The 23846-nt window shown below is 33.2% G+C and overlaps 4 protein-coding genes and 1 long non-coding RNA gene across 5 annotated transcripts; 3 read left to right on the forward strand and 2 right to left on the reverse strand.

Annotated features, from left to right (window-relative positions):
* Nucleotides 1-3442: 3442 nt before the first annotated feature.
* LOC147943950 (putative glucuronoxylan glucuronosyltransferase IRX7) lies at nt 3443-5836 on the forward strand. Its single transcript, XM_087450236.1, has 4 exons — nt 3443-4159; nt 4456-4823; nt 4902-5152; nt 5237-5836. The coding sequence occupies exons 1-4, from the start codon at nt 3883-3885 to the stop codon at nt 5697-5699; spliced, it is 1359 nt and encodes a 452-aa protein (XP_087306362.1). The 5' UTR covers nt 3443-3882; the 3' UTR covers nt 5700-5836.
* A 2432-nt stretch (nt 5837-8268) lies between these two features.
* On the reverse strand, nt 8269-9282 carry LOC147943951 (uncharacterized). The gene is made up of 3 exons (XM_087450238.1): nt 9008-9282; nt 8672-8792; nt 8269-8569 (listed from the first exon to the last, which is right to left on the reverse strand). Exons 1-3 carry the CDS (start codon nt 9182-9184, stop codon nt 8367-8369), a joined length of 501 nt encoding a protein of 166 aa, XP_087306364.1. The 5' UTR covers nt 9185-9282; the 3' UTR covers nt 8269-8366.
* Nucleotides 9283-9348: 66 nt separating this feature from the next.
* On the reverse strand, nt 9349-11339 carry LOC147943952 (alpha-L-fucosidase 1). Its single transcript, XM_087450237.1, has 3 exons — nt 10615-11339; nt 10296-10532; nt 9349-10222 (listed from the first exon to the last, which is right to left on the reverse strand). Exons 1-3 carry the CDS (start codon nt 11187-11189, stop codon nt 9481-9483), a joined length of 1554 nt encoding a protein of 517 aa, XP_087306363.1. The 5' UTR covers nt 11190-11339; the 3' UTR covers nt 9349-9480.
* Nucleotides 11340-12848: 1509 nt separating this feature from the next.
* LOC104786918 (heavy metal-associated isoprenylated plant protein 1-like) lies at nt 12849-15198 on the forward strand. Its single transcript, XM_010512394.3, has 5 exons — nt 12849-13096; nt 13188-13377; nt 14018-14211; nt 14543-14630; nt 14736-15198. The coding sequence occupies exons 2-5, from the start codon at nt 13206-13208 to the stop codon at nt 15026-15028; spliced, it is 747 nt and encodes a 248-aa protein (XP_010510696.1). The 5' UTR covers nt 12849-13096; nt 13188-13205; the 3' UTR covers nt 15029-15198.
* Nucleotides 15199-21543: 6345 nt separating this feature from the next.
* Nucleotides 21544-22652, forward strand: LOC147943953 (uncharacterized). The gene is made up of 2 exons (XR_015598078.1): nt 21544-22008; nt 22083-22652. It is a non-coding gene; the product is annotated as an uncharacterized LOC147943953 (long non-coding RNA).
* Nucleotides 22653-23846: the final 1194 nt, after the last annotated feature.

The following is a 23846-nucleotide window of genomic DNA, read 5'->3' on the forward strand; positions in this document are numbered from 1 at the left end:
TACGACCTGCGACTGCGAGAAGTTCGTTTGACAGTTGCAAGACACGGCTACTAAACACGCAATCAGTCGTTGTGACTTGTGATTGAATTGTTTGATCGCAAGAAAAATCAGCAACGCAACTATTTAACTAGCAACTAATCGTGCGATTGCTAAACGAACAACATCCTGCGATTTTAAAATTGTAGTTGCAGTCGTAGGCGCAATCGCAATCACAGCTGCTTGCGATTATCAAATGATTAAATATTTAAATCTAGCATTAAACCATGTTGTAGAATCATTCCGATTTAAATCTAGCAATAAACCATGTTCTAAAATAGTTAAATTTAACTAGTCGTACTGTTAAATTATTGGAAACCCAAAAAAACTCCGATAATCATAGAAAGAGATTCGACGAGTGCAGAAGTTGTAACCAGAAAAATCCAAGATAACAAATTGTTTCTGTCTCTCACTCACAGAACGATTACAAAAAGAGATTGATGTCAAGAATATAAATCCAAGATAACATATCGCTTGGCCATACTCAGAACATCAAAGCATGAAAAAATTACAAAACAACTATCGTGACTTAACTAGAAAAGATGATGTAACAACAAACCCTCTAAATTATCGAGTGTGTCTTACTTCTCTTAGCTTCTGAACAATACCCACGATAAGCGGGTGCGTCATTTGAAAATACATATCGATTTGAATAGTATGTATGGAGGCTTTATGGATTTTGGGAGTAATAGCGTTCTTAGTTTTTTTTTTTTTTAATGTAAATGTCCATATTCGTGTTAACATGTTTAATGAATAATAAAAGAATATACAACAGATGGAATAGTTTCAAGGATTACAAAACAAACCAAACGTAATAGAGTAATCGCTAACCCACCCACCCATTTCTACAGTTTTTACGTTAGTATTTTTTTTATTTTTCTTTTTTAACATTATATTATTGGTCATGCATTATGTCATTCCAACTTTGCCAAGCAACCTCTTGAAAATGACACTATACCTTATATTATCAGGTTTATTATATATAAAACGTAATATGCGATTGGACGCTAATCCTAACACTAAACTATCTATTCATACACTATTGAAATGCGGTCGGTTAGCAAAAAGAATGATTTGTGATAAGTTGATAACCGAACATGCATGGACTTCTTTATCCCTTCTTTTTGCATAAACAAAAGGTGTAAAAAGAAGTGGCTGGTAGAGTGTTTTTTCCTTTTTCTTATAAGTTCTTATACGTACCTAAGTATTACATAAAAGTTAACAAAAAACAAGGTATCACATAAAAGTTAACAAACAAAAACGCGTTGAGTTGAGAATGTGTATAAGTATAACTTGAAAGCGTATGTAAAATCATGGGACACTAGTATTCTATTTCTCGAGAACTCTGATCAATTAGTGCAAAGATTGAAAAGAAAATGTATGCGATCATGTATAAGTTTTCGAAAATATTAAGGACCACTCGTGGTGGTGGTGGTGGTGGTAAGCACTGATACAAGTTTCCTTGATGCTTACGGAAACAAAGAGGTGGTTCAACTCATTTTCAATTCTTCTTTGTCTTGTAATGTTTTTTTTTTTTTTTTTTGAGCCAAATTTAACATTTTATTTACTAAACTGAACATCGAATTATTTTTTTGGTCTCATTAAATAGTTTTATGAAAACATCACATCGATGTTCTTATACTTTCCCATGGGCCATACTTAGCTTGCTGACTATACTTCTCTGGCTTAGCTTGATCGTATTGAAGATATAGAGAAGCCAAAGAAAATTAGTTGGCGCGTCATTTTCTAAGTGGATACAAATTTATTTATTTCAAACCACTATTATTGTTAAATAATATTGTAAATCGTTTTTATAAATTTGGATAAGTATAAGTTTTATAAACCTATTTTTGTCCATATTCCTACTTCTCATATAATCTAAATTAGTTAATATAATATTATATTTTTAAATCAAATTAGCAACCATATGATTTACGTGGTTTGATTGATAAAGAAAATAATAATATTATATCTTTTAATCAAATTAGCAACCATATGATTTACAAGGTTTAATTGATAAATAAAAAATAGTTACGAATCTATATATTATATACCTCATAACAATTATCTTACAAACTGGGTCAGATACATAACTCAAAACAGTACGAAATTGTATGGGGGTTACCAGTCGAAACCACTAATTAAGTTTTACTGTGTCATTAAATCTAATTATAACATTAAGAAAAATCTACATGTCGTAATTATAGCTTTTTCGTTCATATTTCTCTGGTTTGTGAAGGAAAAAGTGATTGCGTTGTATGACAAATGTTCATTGGTTTGATACTAATTAATATAATTATATATTTTCGTTTTAGTAAAGGAACACCATTAACAAAATTTGGTGGCTACAATGGTTCCAGTTGGTTCCCTATTCGAGTTGGGTCCTTATCTCTTGCCGTGTACGGATATAATACTCAACCTAATCTGATCAAGGATAAGGTTTTATAGTCTTTAAATAAATTGCGGCTTAAATCAAAGTTTTATTAAAAAAAACAAAAAAATTTGGGCAAAGTTTAATATATAGTGTCTAATCCTGAATTGTACCTTCGCTCGTTCATTTCTAATATGTGATGTAAAATAACTTTATCTAGAACTGAAGGGAAAAAAAAACTTGGATGAAATGAATTGATCCCATTACCGCATGTTTGCGCGTTTTTTCTCATTTAAACGCTAATCCTAAGTTCGTAAACTAAGATAAAATTTCTGTAAATATCATATAATAAAAAAATTAAGTGTGTTGTTTACAAAATAGTGTTACACAACAGGTTACTTATTCGAATATATCTTTCAATGATCAACGCGGTGACACATAAACATACACACGATCAGTTGGACGAACCAAACCATGGCCAATCTCACTGGTAACACAACGAATCGTATTCCACACCACAACCTTATGTAGTCGCCTAACATAGACATATTTTCTTCTGAATATTTTGGTGAACCTTACGTCCTTATATACCAAATTAAGTTTTGTCTTCTTGCTTCTATACTCATATTCATGCTTCTTTCCCCTTTTGCAAAAAGTAAGAAAAAAAAAAGACATTATTATTTTAGCAAAAGAGTGTTTCCTAACAATCCAATAATTTCGTATTTATTATATATTTCAAATATTATCATGTTCTTTTTAAAAAAAGTATCATGTTTCTTTTTTTTTCTTCATGTTTCCTCTTATTTTATTTTATTTTTCTAAATCTTCCTTGAAATGAATGAGCATGAATCCAACAGCGTCCTGATCCCGATTCCCAAAAACCTCATATTAGGTTTGAGAGAGTCCGAAAATATACTTTTCACATAAATCAGTTAAGTGTCATACTTATTAATTTCACAACTTTACAAAAATATGCAAAATCTGTCATTGTCACTTTGAGATGTAAGGATTTTTAAAGATTGAGTCTCTTAACATATAATAAATTTGTATGCAATTAAATACCTCCTACGTAAGAATGATGATAATCTCCTAGTATTGCTATCATCTACAAAAATACGACTTTTTGGCATATGAAATTAATAATAATTAAAAACAAAAAAAAAAAACACCAAATACAAGAGAAATAAAGAAATTATATTAGAAACTTGAATGTATAATATCGCTTAATAATAGTCAACAAAGAAAAAAGAAAAAAAGAGATTTAATTAGAGAGTCTTCATCAATCTTTCTCCAAACTTCTTCTATTGTTTGTTCTGCCTTCACCATTCCTTAATCTCCACTTCATCTCCCAAACCCGAATCCGAAAACCCCTCTTCACCAACTCAAAACCCTATTAACTCCATCCCAACAAATCAGATGTTTCGAATTGAACAACCAGCTCAGGCCACAAGATTCATCCCGAAGAAACAAGAACGATGATAACGCATAAACAGAGAAGAACAGAGAAAAGTCTCTGTTTCAAACAATACTACAAATGGATCCTCTGTTTCTCCCTTACTCTCTATTTTCTTGCTTCCTTTTTTGTCGACCATGATCAAGATCAAGATCAAGAAGATAAGTCTTCTCCTCCACGATCAAACCCTCTTCTTACTAACCCTAAACCAAAGCTTTTCGCTTCTCGTGCCATGTTTGAATCCAAAATCCATGACCACAAACTTGGGTTTGCCCCTCAACGTCCCAACATAAGAACAGGTAAGATCAATTATGTTTTATAGTATATTCACAAAGACTAAGACTATCTATAGGCATCGGGGATAAGTCTAGGCTTCGGTCCGGTCTACTGCACGTTTTAGTTGAACAATCTTAACTTGTCATAAGTTTTTTTTTTTTTTTTTGAATAAATGTTAAATTATATTCAAAAGAGGGAAAGGAAAAAAAACGTTTTACATGGCTTGTGTGTTACTTTTCAAAAGGAAAAACAAAAAAAAAAACACGAACAAAAACAATATTCTTGTCATAAGTTATAACTATGTTTTTTTTTCCCTTAGATGTATTCAACAATTTGAAAATCTACGTGTATGACTTACCTTCAAAGTTCAACAAAGACTGGTTAGCCAACGACAGATGCAGCAACCACCTCTTTGCCGCGGAGGTGGCTCTCCACAAGGCGTTTCTCAGCCTCGATGAAGAAGTGCGCACGAAAGATCCTTACGAAGCCGATTTCTTCTTCGTCCCTGTCTATGTCTCTTGCAACTTCAGCACCATCAATGGCTTTCCAGCGATTGGTCACGCACGATCACTCATCAATGAAGCGATTAGCCTCATCTCGACTCAATACCCGTTTTGGAGTCGAAACAATGGCTCTGACCACGTCTTCACGGCTACACACGACTTTGGCTCTTGCTTCCACACTATGGTTAGTTTAAAAAATGATTTGCCAAGTTTTATATATATACATTTATTTATATACTTAAATCTATATTTGGTTGTGAAGGAGGATAGAGCAATTGCTGATGGAGTACCAAATATTTTGAGAAACTCTATAGTTTTGCAAACTTTTGGTGTTACATATAACCATCCATGCCAAGAGGTAGAGAACGTTGTGATACCACCGTACATCTCACCGGAAAGTTTAGAAAAGACTCAAAGGAATATTCCGGTAAATAAAGAACGAGACATTTGGGTTTTTTTCCGGGGCAAGATGGAGCTTCATCCCAAAAACATCAGTGGTCGCTTCTATAGCAAGTAACAAACACTCTCTTGTACCAATCTCTATCTCTAAACTCGTGACTTGAACTAAAGACGCTTAATTTTTTTGTAACCTATCAGGAGAGTAAGGACGAAGATATGGCGGAGTTACGGCGGTGACCGGAGATTTTATCTTCAACGGCAAAGATTCGCCGGTTACCAGTCAGAAATAGCACGTTCTGTTTTTTGTTTGTGTCCTCTAGGGTGGGCACCGTGGAGTCCAAGACTTGTTGAGTCGGTGGCTCTTGGCTGTGTTCCCGTGATTATCGCCGACGGGATCCGTTTGCCGTTTCCTTCCGCCGTGCGTTGGCCGGATATCTCGCTCACGGTGGCGGAGAGAGACGTCGGAAAGCTAGGGGAGATTTTGGAACACGTGGCGGCTACTAATTTGTCTGTCATACAGAGAAACTTGGAGGATGAGTCTGTTAAGAGGGCCCTTGTGTTTAATGTTCCTTCAAGAGAGGGAGATGCCACGTGGCAAGTTTTGGAGGCTTTGTCAAAGAGATTGAATAGGTCTGTTAGAAGGTCAAACTCTTATTCGTAAACCAATATAATTTTGACACGTGTATATTACTTTTTTCTCCTTTTCATTTTTATTTTGGTGTGGCTGGTGAGAGTTTTGTAATTTGTATATTACTACTACTTTGAGAATTAAAAAGTTGAATGAATATTCATAGTAAATGAATTTTGATTTTCTTACTTTCAAAGTAATTAATAGAAGTTTTTATTTGGATTTCTGATGAATGTAATGTTATTTTTTTATTTATTTTACGAATTTTGGCCCAATAAATGACCATTTAGCTAATAAGGCCTAAAAGTGAATTGTGTTCGGTGATGAACAGTAATTTAGATTTTGAAACTTACCGATCTATACAACGAGTTAACAATGCAAGAAACATTAAAAAAAAAAATCACAATCATAACTCATAATAAACAAACATCTTCTTACTTCATCATCTTCCAACTTCTAGAGATCACAACGTTTAGCAACAAGAATCAGATGGAAGAGTTTTTTCACAACACAACATTTGGAATAGTAAATAACTTTTGATTTTCTTATTTTCAAAGTTATTGATAGAAGCTTTCATTTGGATTTCTGATGAATTTAATGTTATTTGTACATAATGTTTTTTTATTTATTTTACGATAAATTTGTCAATTTTAGTACTACAAATTACTACTACCAATCACAAAAATGTCATATAGGGATTTTGTCAAATTTTGCACAACAAGTGACCATCTAGCTAGTAACTTTGATGGAGCATCTCCATTGATGGAGTCTTAGCAAAGTTGCGAAAAACATTTTTAATTGTTAATTTTGAATAAAAGTGAATAAAAGTGAAATAAACAAATTTTGAAGAAACTTTTTATTTTTAAGGGTCCATCGGTTAAAATAGGGGTCCTTAATTTAAAATTTTTATTTTAGAAATTATTATAGTCTAATAAATTTTGTTTAATATTTTTAATATTGTATATTTATAAAAACTTGAAAATGAATATATTTCCTAAGATTTTAAACAAACAATTGCATATTTAAAACACATCAGATCTGGTTGAAATTACAAATACGCAGTGTCGTGAGTCAGGCATCAAAATGATGCAATACATTCAAACCAGAGAGATTTGGGACTAAACCATTGTACAAGTAACATAGACATTAATGATACAGGAAACAGAGGAACCCTACGTTTCACTATTATTCACCGCGCGTTTAGTTGTTCTTGAAACATAATGACCATGGCTGCCGCCATTATGGGTGCACACATATCTGATCACTGCATCAAGAGCAAAGAGATCTTGTATCAGAATTGACTAATTTGATTCCCTTCAAGATTAGGAATCCCTTCTACTTTACCTCTGCTATATCTCCACCTGCACTGGCTTTGGCAGAACCGTTCGTCTTATGGGAATCATCTGCTGCATATACAGACAAAATAAACATTTTAAATCCGCAGCAAAATATGAATCATAATCAGATAGGAAATATCTTCTGGATGCTATTTCAACCATCTATCATCAAGAATGTCCATGGAAATGTTTGAAATGTCTTATAGATTCCAAGCAAAACAAAACATAACATTGAGTACTGACTAGATACATCCAGAATGGGGGAAAAAAGCTAAAAACAGAACATCATAAAATAAGAGATTGGTTAGGTTCAGAATGATTATTACCTCCTTCTTATGGGATGTCAGAAGTCCACAAGGTCAGATTGTCCCTAAGGAGTTGCATAATTAAGGTGCTGTCTTTGTATGATTCCTCGTTCAGAGTGTCAAGCTCTGAGATAGATAGCATCATCGAACGCCTGCTTGGCAAGGTGACATGCCCTGAAGAGAACAGAAAAAAAGAAGAAGAAAATAACAATCTCAAATATCAAAAACAATGAGTCTTTTCTTTTCTTAGTATATACCAGAAGCCATGGCCGAGATTACTCAAGATTTCAAATTCGAAAAGCTTATGTTTGTTTTTTTGTAGATAGTTCAGCCTTTACCTTCTTGTCAATATTTTGTGCAGTAGATCACATAACAGATTTGTTACACTGATGCAACTTAACTAGAATCTGTTGGAGAACCTTAATAGAGCACTCTCCAATACAAAAGTTGAGCGTGTAGAGGTGTCCAAGATCCTACAAGCAAGAGTTCAGAAATCATCAGCTTTGTCCAAAGGCCAAAACACTCAAACAGACAACAACACAAACAGTTTGTTTGATCTTCTTACTCAGACCTTTTCCACCCATATAAACAACCCGATAATCAGAGCAGCTAATTTGATCATACTTCTGGAAACTATCTCTATCCTCATGCATATGGTAATTGTCTAGATAGATATTAAGCTAATCATCAGAAAACAGCGGCGGCGTTTGGTAGGCTGTATGTTCTGGATACTCCTGCATTCAGAACAATCAACTCTCAACAATCAACTCTCACATTGATTACATATATAAAGCAATCTCTTTGCTTCACTTAAGCTAAAGAGAAAGTAACAGGCGTGATGAATTAGGATCGATTTCTCCTTTGACGGACCTTCCTCTGAAAGATTGAAGCGTGATGAATTAGGTTCTTTTCACAAAGATTGAAGCATCATTTAACCACGAATTCGATGATAACGAAGGATTTGATCAATAGAGATGGTAGAATGGACTTAGCAACGAATCATAGTATTTGAGATCAAACAACTTGTGCTTGTAGCATTTATATGTTTTACTCCAACATTAGAGATTGTGATTTGTTATGGAGCAACTCCCCAAAGAAGCATTCTTTGTGAAAATCTCTCTCAAGGTTACAATTGCAGGCTGAAATCCTGATCTTAGAGGAACAATAGAAGCAACTCTCATGTGTTGAGCGTTTCGGTTGTGAGGCCGAGTCAATGTCACCCTTAGCATTTCTCCATCAAAGACCTGATTCACCATTGATGCTGCAATGGGAACAAAAACATCTCAAAGCTTTCAATGTAATGTCAGATGCTATTGATAATCTTCTCAAACTTAGTAAAGTGAATTTGATGGTTTATTATTACCGGTTAAAGGATTGAGCTTGGTGAAGTGAAAGAACTCATCAGCTGAACAACCAAAGAGAACAGTCGCAACTCTATCAAAACAGATCACAGTTTTCACTGATGTATCTGTTGCTATAGACATCTGTTAGATTTTTAACCAAAAACACAGATTCTTCAGAAAAGGCTGAAACTTTGAATTCCAAGTTTCTCAATCCACAGCTCTTACAAGAGATTACGTAAACCCAATTTCTAAAATCCCTAATTCACAACTGCTAAAATATCTAAAAATCGAAAGGTTGGAGTTGCAGAATTGGCATAGTGATGAAGTGGCAAATCAAAAATCGAAAGGGTTCTTACGAGAATCCGGTAGAGCAATTTGGGCTCTTTTGATTTGCAGAATTGGCATAGTGATGAAGAGGTAACGCCATTCTTGTCTGAGGGAAGGACTCTCTGGCAGCGAGAACAAACTCTGTAGCAATAGTCAGTGAGGTCGACGGCAAGCAACGTGCAAAGAACCGTTTCAGTGGCTTCCATTTTTCTTTACTTTAGGGATTTCTCTGGTTTTGTCATCAAAGTTTTCTCCTTTTCCATTAAAACACTTGGGCCGAGTTACAATTAGTACATAAACCCCCAATCTCGGCAAAAAGGTCGTTTCTTTAGCTTTATAGGTCATAGGTGAATTTATGACTAGGCTTCAAAATACAAGGATTCATCATATTATTTACTTTAGAATTGACAATCATACTGTCACATATATGAAGTGATGCACATAAAAGGATACTCTAGAGGAAAACCAAACACTTATGTGGTGTATCCTTGAGAGTTGTTTATTACAAATCATGTAGTTGTTGCTCCTCCTTGAGTGTCCTTGTGATTGTTGTTATCTTTGTTGTGTTTCCACTTGAAACTGAAAACTTGTCCATGTAGATTCCAAGGTATGATATAAGTGGGTCGGCTCTCGCTTTGTCCACAACAAGCTTTAGAGACCGCGACTCAACCTTCGGAAACCGTAATAGCCTTTTGTTCCCGATCGTCGTGCTCCTCACAACTCTCTCCCACTTCCCGCTTACAGTGTTATGCGTCTCGAGATGGAAAGACGCGACTCTCTGACCCATATGTATCGGTTCTCTAATTTCCAAAACGTTAAAACTAACTGAGTCTTTAAACTCCAAGTACAACTCCCATTTCTTCTCATTCTCCTCTGGCGCCCAGTACTTGTCTAATCCTTCTTTCAAAACATTCTTAGGACCAAACTGTGAAACTTGACCGCCACGAATACTGCTCGAGTTAACCAAGGCTTTACGGGCGAGATTGTTCGAGAAAATAGACTTTTTCATCTCGCGGAACTCCTCAAGAACCTTAATGTCTTGTTCAGATATCAATCCTGAAGAATTAGGAGGCACATTAAGCAAGAAGAGACAGTTTCTTCCAACTGAGTTGTAGTATATATCCAAAAGCTGAACAGCCGGTTTCGGAGACTCCAAAGCGTGCCAAAACCAACCAGGTCGAATCGATACATCACATTCCGCTGGTACCCAATCTTGCCCAAAGCCATCACCTTCCTGAGAATACCTGTACAAGATCCAACAAATTCAAGTTCTTTTCTATAAAAGTTTGACCATTTGACTATTTGAGAATGACTTACAAAGGATCAGTGTCACCAATCTTGGCATTAGTTCGGTTAAAGAGTGACCAGCAAGTGGAACCAGCGTGTCCAGCTTCATCACCGATCCACCGGACATCAGGACCGGCGTCAGAGAAAATAACAGCTCCGGGCTGAAGCTGATGGATCAAACTAAACCAAGTATCAAAGAAATATTCCATATCTTTCTCTCCTTCTCCCTTAGCACCATCTAACCAAACTTCTTTAATCTCTCCATAACTATAAAAGATTCAACCTTTTTCAAAACTTTGAATTTATAATCACAAACCCATTTGATTGATATGAGAAAAAAGGAGCTTACTTTGTTAACAACTCGGTCATTTGACTCAGGTAAAACTCGTTATACTCCAATGTCTTGCCATAACACGGATCATGACGATCCCATGGAGAAAGGTAAAGACCAAGTCCAATTCCAGCTTCCGCCGCCGCAGCAGCTAGTTCAGCCACGACGTCGCCAGCTCCGCCTCTAAAGGGGCTAGATTTGACGGAGTAATCGGTGTATTCGCTAGGCCAGAGACAGAACCCGTCGTGGTGCTTAGCTGTGAGGATGACGCGGGAAAAGCCTGAGTCTTTAGCGATTTGGACCCATTGGGTTGCGTTGAGATGGGTCGGGTTGAAAACAGATGGGTTGGCTTTTCCGGTGCCCCATTCTGAGTCGGTGAATGTGTTGGGTCCGAAATGGAGGAACATGGCCATGGATCCGAGTTGCCATTGGAGCTGTTGGGATGAAGGGATGGGTAAGATTGGAAGTGGGTGTGGTTTTAATGGAGATGAATTTGAGATTTTGAAGGTGGAGAGGATTGAGAAGAAGAGGAGAGTGATTAGAGAGTTCATGGTTCTTGAAAGATTATAGTGGACTTTACTCTGGTTCTTCATTTTCTTCTTGTCTAGGTCCTTCAATGGAGTTTTTGTTGTTTCTTTTGTTTTCCACTTGAGCTTTTTCTATTCCTTTAGCTTTGGCTGTAATTAGTGTGTTGGAAACTTAATGCAAACGCAATAGATATTGTTTTTGTAACTATGGGACTTAATAACAATTATGATGACAAATATGTTTTTTTATGAAGTTAATATTTTTAAAAAAATGTAAGGATAATGAAAATCATCAAAGATCTGTATATGAAATTTACAGGAAACATAATTTATTAAATCATGGTTAACAATTTACTTTGTATATGATTAGACAAATTCATTTAACATAAATTGAAACTTTGACAAAACAATGGTTCAATTTCTATGTAGAGTTTGCTATATATGCGATATGCCTATTACATCTTTTATAATTTATTCAGTTATACTAACTTCTAAGATCAAGAATAAGGTTTCATAAAGATCACATTCATCAGTAGACGAAATTGACACCCCCGTTCATAAGATCACATTGAAGTTAATAATCGCAAGGTACATTCAAATATCACTTATCCTGAAATGTTTTTGTAGTGTCAAATATAACTATCTAGAATTTGGGAGACTCGACAATTTATGACCTTAATAAACCTTTAGCAATACTAGCAGCTTATCTTGGGTTCACATTTATTCTAAGAACCCAAGAGGGATGGATTTTTGTAACAAGTCTAATAAATTGATATTTCTTCTACGAAAATGATCAGGCAGAAGATGACTTACCTATTTGAAGGTGGTGGAGAAAGCATTGGCTCATTTGCGATCGACATATTCAGTCTAGCGTTCAGCCTTGAGCGTGGTGTCAATGTCATCAGTAACCATGCAAATTTCTTTGCTAAGTTAGGCTCTCCATCTATATCGTCGCCGTCGTGCAATTTACTTTTTTCTTTTTTTTTTCTCTTACTTGATTATTCCCTAATTCAAAGCGTTAAACAAAATTTGAAGATTAAAGATACAATGAAAATATGGTTATGAAAAAAACAGCAAAATATAGTAGTAAAAGTTTTGTCTTATAAATAGAATTTTTCTTAAAGGCCACATATTTGTTAGAATGCATATATATTAACTTATTTATCATATAGTTTGTCACTAACAAAATCACATATAAAGGAATATAAATAATGTTCCCACCAACAAATTGTCTTTAATTTACGATTCTAATTTGAAATATATGCACTAGACCATCCTTTTTTTTTGTTTTTTTTTTTTTAATCTTAACAGAAGATTTCCGAGTTCCCACAATGGAAATCTAAATCAACAAAAACAAGTTCAAAATGTTAATAATTTTATACAATCTGCTTAATGTATTAAAATAAGTCCCCGCAAGTTGTATAGTTTTATAACTAGCCCGATTTGTAATCTCTTATTTTTCTTCCACTTCTACTACACTCACACGTTTAAGTCCATTTTCAGTCGTAGTGAAATATAATTCTTGTATCAATATTTTACAACTGCCATACATTAATAATTTTAACATATATAACAACCAAAATTAAATAAAATCGAATTTCTAGTTAGTAGACTAGTAGTTACAACTTACAAACATGTTTTGGTAATTTCAGGATAGCGTGTGAGAGAACACAAAGATCATTAGAAAAAAAGAAAAAAAGTTTTTAAAATACCTTAATATACCTCATTTAATGCAAGTTTGTATTTAATTAAATAAAAATAGGAAAAAAATAAAAAGCTGAGTAAAAGAGAAAGGACTATAACAACAAAGTGTACGGTACTGTGAACCCTCCAACACACACACACACACACATACACATACACACACCCTTCTGTTACGCAGCAGCCGTCTCTGAAACTTTTCGTCGTCTTCTATCTTCTCCTCTCTGTTGTTGAAACCTCGATAAACTCAAAATCTCAGAGATTCATCAAAGGTTCGCTCTCTGCTTTTTGTTCTCTGTAAATGCGTCTCTGATTTTGTTTGTTTCCTTTTGTGTGATTCGTTTTTTTTTTGAGCTGTTGTAGAAGAAGAACGAGACGAAGATGGAGGATGTGGTTTGTGAATGTTACGGAGATCATCATGTTGAAGAGGAGAAGAAGCAGAAGAAACAGAACAGTACGGCTACAACGACGCCAGTCACCGTCGTTCTTAAGGTTGATATGCACTGTGATGGTTGTATCGCTCGAATCGTACGATTAGCTCGTCGTTTGGAAGGTATAAACCCTAGAAATCGAAATCGATACTCCATGATTCTTCATGCTTGCTTTTTTTTTTTGTATACAATCTCGTTTTTGCTTTCAATCGAACGGTACTAAAATCGTTTTCGATTTCTCAGTTTTTGTTTTTGGATTTTTCCTGGTTACGTTGTGTTGAATCTGAGTCGAATCGTCCGTGTTTAGTCCTTTTGGTTTTGATTCTACTCCGATAAAAGCATCGTGAATCGACTGTGAACCTTTTGTTAAACCCTAAACCCTGACGATTTTGATCTTCTCCTTCTTTCGTCTTACGCTAGTATGTGAACCGATTGTGAAGTTCTGTTAAACTATTGACGATTTTGATCTCTGATTTACGTTTTGACCTCTGTTTCTACCATTTTGAAACGCAGGATCTGTGAAGAGTTGAATCTGTTGTGATTTGTGAATTTGTGGATCCTTGTTTCATGATCTTTTGGTTACTCAATAATCATAAACACCTCTGTTTCTATCATTTGGAAACGCAGGATCTGTGAAGGATTGAATCTGTTGTGTGTTTGGATTTGTGGATCTTTGTTTCATGAACTTTTTGGTTTTCTTTGACAGCAATTTTAGTCGATAATCTCACTTACTTCTTCTGATTGTTTTACTCTTATAATCAGGAGTTGAAACAGTGAGGCCAGAACCTGCTTCAAGCAAGCTGACTCTGATTGGGTTTATGGAGGATCCAGTGAAGACTGCGGAGAAACTGCAGAAGAAGAGCAAGAAGAAGGTGGAGCTGATATCTCCTAAACCAAAGAAAGATACCAAAGAGACGAATGAGAAAAAGTCTAATGAGAATAAGACTCCGACTCTGGTATGCTCTATATTTTTCAGCCTCAGATACATTTATTGCATAAGTTTAGACTCCCCTGATTATATAATATATGTCTCTCACAACTGATTCAACCATGATTAGAATGTAGTAAGATTGTAGTATCAAGGGGTAGATGTTTCTTATACTTGCTTGGGGCACAAGTATATAACTTTCTTCTTCTTAGATTACTCTTTAAGTCTTAACTATTCATTTTGTAGGAAAAAATAACGTATACATTATCTTCTAGGTGCTCCTACTGGATTAGTAACTAATCTAGCCGTTCTCAATACTTGCTATGACTTTGTAATCTGTTTTTGACTTTCTTGTTTAGGTTGCTGTGACTACAGTGGTACTGAAGCTGAATTGCTCATGTGATGGCTGCATCAAGAGGATTTACAAGACTACCCGTAACACCAAAGGTCAGACTTATTCATGAGCTATGGTTTCCATTACTTTTGACTGATTACAGAACCTTGTGTATTGAGTTTGACTTAACATCATTTGAGTAAATGTGTCATCAACAGGAGTGTATGAGGTCAAAATGGACAAGGAGAAGGAAACGGTAACAGTCATGGGGGCGATGGATGTTAAGTCTGTAACAGAGAATCTGAGACGTAAGCTGAATAAAACAGTCCACGTCGTGCCTGAGAAGAAGAAGAAGAAAGAGAAAGACAATGCAGAGGGAATCACCAAAGTCGGGTCTCCGGGTCAACCTGGTTATGGTTGCACTCATGGGCTTGGGCCTTACAGGTTCCCGGAAGGCCCAGTGACTGGTTTTTTCAGTGAGGAGGATCAGAGCTTTTGCAGCGTTATGTGATTTTCGAGGCGAGCAAAAACATTTGGAGTATATCGCAACAATATGAATATATATATATAGGAGGTAAATAAACTAAGTAGGGAACAGAAAAGAAAAAGAAGTACGAAAAAGTCTGACGGATATATTGTGATCGTCTTGTATCACATGAGTAGTAAAAATACATTATTTCATTATTTTGAGAGCTTATTGCATTTGCAAGGACAGTACGTTTTTAATTGTGAGGACAGAATTCTCCACACAGTAAATTTGGACTCGAATTTTAGTTAAACAGTGTTCTTTCTGGCCAAAACTTTCAGGAGGTTACAGAGTAATAATAGATAAAAAAAAGTAAATTCTTTACTGCCACAAAAAAAAAATAGTCAAAAAACTGTTCTGTATTGCCAAAAAATTTCAGGACAATCCAGATTAAAAATAGATAAAACAAAACAGTAAACAGTTCTTTACAATGAAATAATAATATATATAGGAGGAGGTAATATGTATTAGAGAAATATTCTAAAATAGCATTAAAATAAGTTATGGCCACTCACAATCTATAAACTTCTAAAAATAGTATTATTTAACACATTGCAATATTTAAAATTAATTTTTGAGATTTTTGTTTTAAGTCTGGATTCTCAATTTCATATTTAGGATATAGTTTTGAGTGGTAGGGTTTAATATTTTGAATTTAGAGTTTAATTTTAAAAAATTAATTTTGTAATACAATGCTATTTTTGGAATATTATAGATATTGTGCTAAATTACCAATGAGTTATTTTTTATAATATAAAATTTAAAGAAAAAATTAATATATATTAATTTAACATAAATAATTAAAAAAATATTCTCCATCTAGATATTTTGAAAATCTGAAAAATATAAATATTATATAATTTAAAATATCGCCAATCTGAATCCCGCATTCTATAATCCGAATCTGCTCTATCAATTGCTCGAAGACTTACCAATTACCAAGACAAGGGTTGAGACTCCGACCGCTAGAAACCTCTAGACAAACAATGGATTTTTGTTCTAACTATAGTGTCGTCATTTTCACTTTTCATTATTATTATATTTCTTAAAAAAACACGTAAGTGATACCTTATATATAACGAATTAGTTGGTGTTTGTTTGGATATAAGCTATTGTTCTATTTAATCGATTTACCATATTTATGGAATACTTCTCTTTGCCTAGTTTTTTATTTAGGTGTAATCTTTGCCTAGTTTTCTATTTGGGTGTAATCTTTGCCTAGTTTTTGTCATGCCCTTTTTAGTTCTTATTCTTTCAAATCGACATCCGGATTGGTCCAACTAGAGTTTCTTACACATACTGTATGTCATGTTTTCAAGCTTTTACGCCCCACGATAAGATTGGTTATAACATACTCCATCCGTTTCATAATATAGGATGTTTAGAGAAGTATTTTTGTTTCATAATATAGGATGTTTCTAACTTTCTATGCAATTTTAGATTAAATTTATATTTTATATTATGATAAACTTGTTTATGATTGGTTAAACTTTTTAAAAGTAACTATTTCTTAATATGTGTGTTTTTACTAAAACATTCTATATTTTGAAGCGGATGGAGTATATGATATGCATGCGTGTTTGTGCATTAAAGTTCGTGCGGAGCAAAATCTTTCTCCAAATCAGGTTTGAGATCTTACATTTAAAGAACATATATGGTCCTTGGACTCGTTTAACTCTATTGCAGTAATGCACCTCGGGTTGATATTTAGCACATAAGTCATGAATCTATCTTAAAAGTTAAAATACGTATTTTGTAAACTTGCTTGACTAGGACGTGACTTCCGTTTTCATTTAGACCTTCAACCAACTTTATGTTCTAAGTTTTAAACTCAAATTTTTTCTATTATCCGATGCATTAGTTGTAAAAACGTTATTTTTTTCTTTATTTTAAAAAAATTTGCTTGTCTAATATTATCACGTGGTAACCAACTTATATTGGTCTACTAGTTGAAATAATTCACTATGTTGATTAAGAGACCATGATCCGAAGTATTCACTAAATTCTAAATATAAAATTACTTAGTTATTCTATATATTCTATATGCATGATAAACTATGTATGTTGTTTCATATACTTTAAGGGATAAGAATAAAAAACAAAAACCAACTTTACCGTTTAAGCAAATTAAAGAAAATATCTCTTTTCCGTTAACTGAACAAATCTCAAACTTTTGTTGACTAAGCTATATCGGGTCCAACGTTTAGTCATAAAGGGTATGATATCACCAATTAGTGTAATGTAATCATCAATAGATTAGATACTTTCCTTTGCTTTTGTACCTAGATATTTGTAGATGATATTTAATAATATCGTTTTGTTTATAACTCAATAACTTAATTTGTTGGTTAATGTTTTCTTAATCAAAATATCCTACCAAATTTTCATTCACTTACATATATTAGCGGGTTAATGTATCTATAGAGTTGAACAGAAAGTGCAAAATCCATATATATCGAAAACAAGAAGACGATAAACAAATAAAGACCGTGTCGGACCATCCCGCGGTTATAGCGGAGACTATAGTCAAGTAGCTTTCAAAATTTAATATGGACTGTACACTGCCAACGACATTTATATGCCCTTTTTCCCCACTTTTTCCCAACTTCCCAATAATATAAATTCAGAAAGAAGAACGTGGAATTATTTACGCAATCATATGTCTAATCAACTAGCTAGGTCATATTATGTCAAGATGGTGTTGCTATTTAGTCATGTAGTTCTAAGATATTATAAACAAGTTTTCTCCTTGGACTGACGTTCAAAAGTGTCTCTTTTGGACAAGGACCATTCTTCTATTGCTACATGTTCCCGTGTTGCATGCCGACTACTGTTTTTTTATGTTATGGTATAACTTGTTGTTTTCAAAAAATATTATTGTTGGTACGAGGTAATTAGTGTGCGTAAGTATGAAAATTACTTAACCGTCTCATTTTTGTGTTGAATAATGGGTTTATTTTCGTTTCGAAGGTTGATCAAGAATTCGTATAAAAAAATATAAGTTTTATCATATAGAACAAAAATCATTGTATTTTTATCGTTTTCCCCCACATACATTTGGTAGGTGAAAAAGGCATAACCTTAATTTTTTTCTTTTGACATCAAATTTATATAATTTTTCGATTTACAATAATAAATTTTCCCATACTTTATATATGTCTTCTTTTTTTCCAAGATGTATAATAATGAAAGCATGATATATATATATATATAAGTCAGAAGTTTTGACAAAGCTATATATCTAAAAAAGAATATGTCATAATAAAATATTTTCTAATCAATTTTCTTTTATATATAGATTTGATGAAAAGATCACTATTGCTCATGCGATTTTTCTGTCGCAAATTTTATTTAAAAAAATCAGAGAATACACATATAAATTAGAATAACAAAGAAAAATAAGAACAAGAACAAAGGAAATTGAAGAAAACAGAAAGATAGGTCTTAACCTATCTCGGATACGTGCATAGTTTTGCAGCCTTGCACATTGGTTACTCAATAGATAAGAAATTTGATTCGGAGATATATGGTAAATACACTTACGTACGCATGACAAACACATGAATCAATTGCGTCCCATTCTAGATTCGACTGACACTGTTTGTATGTCACGTCCATGGATTGCATGTTGATACAATAATTGAAGCTAGGCATCAAGCCCTATCATCTTACACCTAGGGAGGAAGTGTCGTTACATAACAATAACATAATAAATTAACACATAAACATATATACACAGCTCTAAGTTAATAACTGAGTGAATTAGCAACATTACATACTTATTTCTCAGAGCTCGTTCTTCTTCATTCGTAGAGAGAGACGAAAATGTCAAGGTGGGATCCATTAATAAGTGATGCTCGTGGACTAATAACAGTATTTTATTTTATTAGCATTTTCTGTTTTATATATATAATAAAGTAAAGTGTTTGTGTATATTTTTTTTTAAAACACCCAAATAACTAACACAATATGACCAATAAATCTTCGACTAATTGTCTAACAACTACAATCCTTAATCACAAAAATTATTAGTATCTCAAACGGGTCATTAAACATGAAAATATGTGAAAATATTTAGCCGTCCAAAAGAAATAAAATAATTGAAAACATCATTTTGAATTCACATGTATATGATATAAATGTAGTACGAAACCGACCATGACATTGCATGCAGAGATACAAAGCTAGTGCTACACTGCTACTATATATACAGTTCACAAGGACGCAAAGTACTGTGTATACATTTATATATATATATATATGACATTACAAACGATCTATATGGATTGAACGTGAAAAATATGATGAAATGGTATAGCCGGCGACGTTGTTTGCTTAATTTTTGTTTTCATGCATAACAAAACTCATGAAGTTATAAGAGCTTAGTTTTGTTTTTCGGTTTTCTGTTTAATTTGTTTCAAAAGAATTAAGGCCAATAAGGTTAACCAATTAGAATCTGAATCAATAAAGGAGGTATTCTGGATCAGTTGGATAGCATCAATCATAAAAATGTTCATAGAATTATAATTTTTCTTTGTTAGACACCCAAAATTTCAAGGATTTCAAAAACATACCTATAGGTAAAAACATTGGGAAAAAAAAGAGAGATCAACTAGAATCTGTCCGTCTTCGCACAACCAGTCAGATCACTCTACCATTACGTTGGACTTGTCTGGCTTGTTGGCCCTCACCATGTTCAACTTTTAAATTTAATATTTAATTAATATACATTATTATTACATATAGTTTGATAAAAAACATTATTACATATATATTATAAAATATATGATCAAAATTTGAAAAACGTGCTGTAAAAAAGTGTTCACGGAATCTAAGTTTTTTTCTATGAATTATGTGATCGTCCGTCCATCTACACGAAAATCACATAGCTATAACATCATTTCTAACTTACATAAAAAAAAAAAACCATTGATAGTGTATACTTTTATAAACATGTAAATTACTGTATGGATATTAAATTCACGGTCATTCTCTAAAAACGTTTTCAAACACATCTGTTATCAGTTTACACAAAGACGGGTGTACGTTGAAGGTTGTGGGTTGATGCAGCAAAAGGTAGATAAGGCATGCATATTCGTTTATTAATTAGCAGAATCATTAATCATATCAAATAAGTTATTTTTTTCCCTAGATCTTTGTAGGTTCTACTGAAAATAAGATCCCTCCGTCAATAAAAAAAATCATTCAAGTACCTAAAATAACATTTTAATATAATTTAATTGTTTAATAAATTTAAATTTGTTAGAATTTTTTTTAAAAATAGTAAAAAGACAAGTGTGAGATGAGATTCTTATTAGTATACCACGAGTTTTTTTTTTTTTAATTCAGTAAGACTGTAGATAGTAGATACTCCCAATGGAGTTACTCTAAGAGAAAATGAGACACAATTTTGAGTCATTAAACAATTAAAAAAACCTAAAATTAGAAAAACTATTTGTAAGAAGTTTGAAAATCTAAAGGCACTTCAAAAGTAAAACCTATATATAGATAACTAATCTAGTCAACAATAATAATACAAGACATAAAAAATACATATTTATTGTAATAGGGTAAACTATGCAATTACTAGATGCCTACAAATACAATGAGATATTAAATATATATTTACAGTAGTACAACAGGAAATTATGGTCTTACGATTTGTAGTAATATATGTTGTTGTGTGTTATATAACTTGGATTTAAGTTTGAGTTGTAGACAAAAATAACTATATGTAATGGTAAAAGTTAGTAAAATGGTTGCCAACCGAGTTGGATAGCATTTTCCTAAAATAAAATCATGCTTCATATATCTTTATTCCTCTCTTACATTTAATGCTTCCTTGTTTCTTTTAACTGAATGTTTTCTCCTCAACTTTTGTTTTCTTTCCTGCCTTAAAACTAGTATAAGCAAGAGATGGAAGCATTTTTGTGTGAAAGAAATAAAGATAAGAGGCTACTATATTTGACAAGGAAAAGAAAAGGGAGAATATAATCTTCATCCTGTTGAAGTTTTTTAAACTTGCCATATATGAAGTGTAAATAGTATAACTTTTATAATATTAGGACGATACTTGGGTTCACCCCATTCATTCACCTCTCTTATTTAAGTCAATCAAATAATGTCATGTCATATTAAATAAAATAAATATTGATAGATTTGAAAAATCATTAACCAAAAATTGAAATACATTCATTTAAGTAAATCCAAACCGACACATAGGGGGGTGTATTGAACTTGATATTTTAGGAGATTTGCTGGGATTTTAATATTTTAGAATTTTGAGAGATTTGAGTGTAATTTTAGAAGATTTGGTAAGATTTTAGGATTTGTTGAGATTTGAGTTTTGGAATTAGTGAGATTTGGTTATGAAATTTTAGGTGATTTTAGGATATTTATATGGTTAAAAGGAGAAAATAGAGATCGTAAGCAGAATCACGGCAAAGACAAGAAAGCTGCACCTCATATAAATATCCTAAAATCAAGTTCGATTAGTGATTGAAAGGAGTTTGTAGTTGCAGTCTACTTTTATTAGTTACTCCATAGTGATTGAAAGGAGTTCTGCACTCATGCAATACCGCAGGCATTTCTTGCTGGGACTGACACGAATCTTCGTAGGCTCACTTAGTTAATTCTCTTCATCTTGAATCACATGACCTCAGCAGTAGATGACGAGTTCCTTGATTTGTAAATTAGTTAAAACATATTAAACAACTCATTTTAATTTGATATGTTTTCAACTGGTTTTTGGCTCGGTCAGGTCACTTAGACGGCAAGGACAACCTTCAGAGAAAATTAGCCGAGGGATCTTATTAGCTCTTTTGGTTGGTATAATCTTGAATCTCTTGGAGGCTAGTGAATACTCAAAACAGAAGCAACAACATGATGTAATTGGTCTTTTCGCAAGCATAGAGTGCCCCGATACAGTCTATTACGGGTTTCAATATCTCTTGGAATATTATTGGGTACGTAAGCTCTTGAATCTAGGTTTTGCTCGCTTGCTTCTCTTACTGACACAACTTTTTAAAAACATTTTCAGGACGGTTGTGTAAGCGGGGATGATGCCTATGTAAAAAAACTTGGACAACTTGATAATTTCTTGAGCCATCTCATAGATAGGGCTCCGTCGCAAGAACATGAAAGAAAAGAAGAGTCATTCAACAAAGACACCACGGATATAGAAGACAACACTTGCTGTATCTGCTACGCGGGCGAGGTTAACGCCATGATTGCTCCGTGTCCACACCGATCATGTTATGGCTGCATAACTAGACATCTTCTCAATTGTCAGAGATGTTTTTTCTGCAATGCTACAGTTATTGACGTTATAAGAGATAATGAAGAATAAGACGATGGTGATTCTGAAGCTCAGGGTAGTTGCAGTTGGAGGTTGTTGATTGATGTAGTACACACATAAGGAAAGATATTTAGGTGGGAACCCAAGGAAGAAGGATTATAAATTTACAGATTTATAGGATTAATAAAGAAACAGAACAAAAACAAAGGTCTGTGAAAAATTTTGTAGGATATGGTCTTGTGGTCTCTAGGCTCTCCTCTGTTTTTTCATTGTATATATGAGAATGAAATGGAAATGGGTTAAAGGCACTCTGTTCCGTCGCTTGATTTCTTTATGTTTTTCTAACAGTGTTCTAAAGTCCAGGCCGATTTGGTGGGGTAAATGTGTAACCCGTACATGTTGTGTTTTAAATTCAAGGTTGTGACCGTCACCGTCGACGGTTCCGCTCGGAAGGTGGCCGAGAGAACATCTTGAATTGCAGTTATTCAATGATGGGCTCGAAGACAAATTTGGGATTTTTGTCTTGATGTATGTACTTGAGAGAAAGAGAGAGAGAGAAAGTGAAAAAGAGAGAGAGAGAGTAGGAGAAGACAAATTGCAGAGATGGAGCCATGTAGGAGGTATTTTTTTAAAAAAATTGTAATTGCTTCGAGCTGTTTTTATAAAAATCTTCCAAAGTTTCAACTTTAAAGGTGGGATTTGTAAGTCATATTTTTGAACTAAAAATGTTAGAAAAGTCTCCTAGAATTCCATTCAGAAGATTTTTTTAAACTAATTGTGGTATTTTGAATAACAGTATATTTGATGTAAGTTTATAAATTACTGATTGAATAACAAGAGATTGTAAATGATTTTAAATGATTTTTATAAATTTCACATTCAATAACATAGAATTTCAGATGATTTTTTAAAATCATCAATTAAATAACAGGAGATTTCAGAATACTCCACAATCTCCTAAAATATCAAGTTCAATACACCCCCCATAATCTCATTTAATTATAATATCTAAACCTTAATTATTCTTTATAAACTCAAACCAATATACAACTTTGTTTAGTTATAAAATCTAAAATTTAATTCTTATTTGTCAACTCAAACCGACATATCTATTTTAATTATAAAATCTAAACTCTAGTTCTAATTTTCAACCAAAACCGACGTATACTTTTGTTTAATTATAAAATCTAAACTCTAATCCTCTTTAATTTATAAACCCAAAACTAAACAATCATTTTAATTTTGTTTAATTATAAAATCTAAACCCTAACCCCACCTTTAATTTATAAACCCAAACCTAAACCATAATTCTTTTTAAAAAATTTAAATTGACATATCATATCATTTAATTGTAAATATAAACTCTATTTATAATCCTAAACCGGCATATAACCTTGTAAATCAAAATTTATTAATACTATAACTTTAGTTTTTTTTAAAAAAATATAAAAAAACTGACTGGTTGGAAAAAGGAAGTGAACAAAAGGATTCACCCAAGAATTTCCC

This window comes from Camelina sativa, chromosome 5 (assembly GCF_030686135.1).
Source record: "Camelina sativa cultivar CO46 ecotype springtype chromosome 5, ASM3068613v1".
Lineage (NCBI taxonomy): Eukaryota > Viridiplantae > Streptophyta > Magnoliopsida > Brassicales > Brassicaceae > Camelina > Camelina sativa.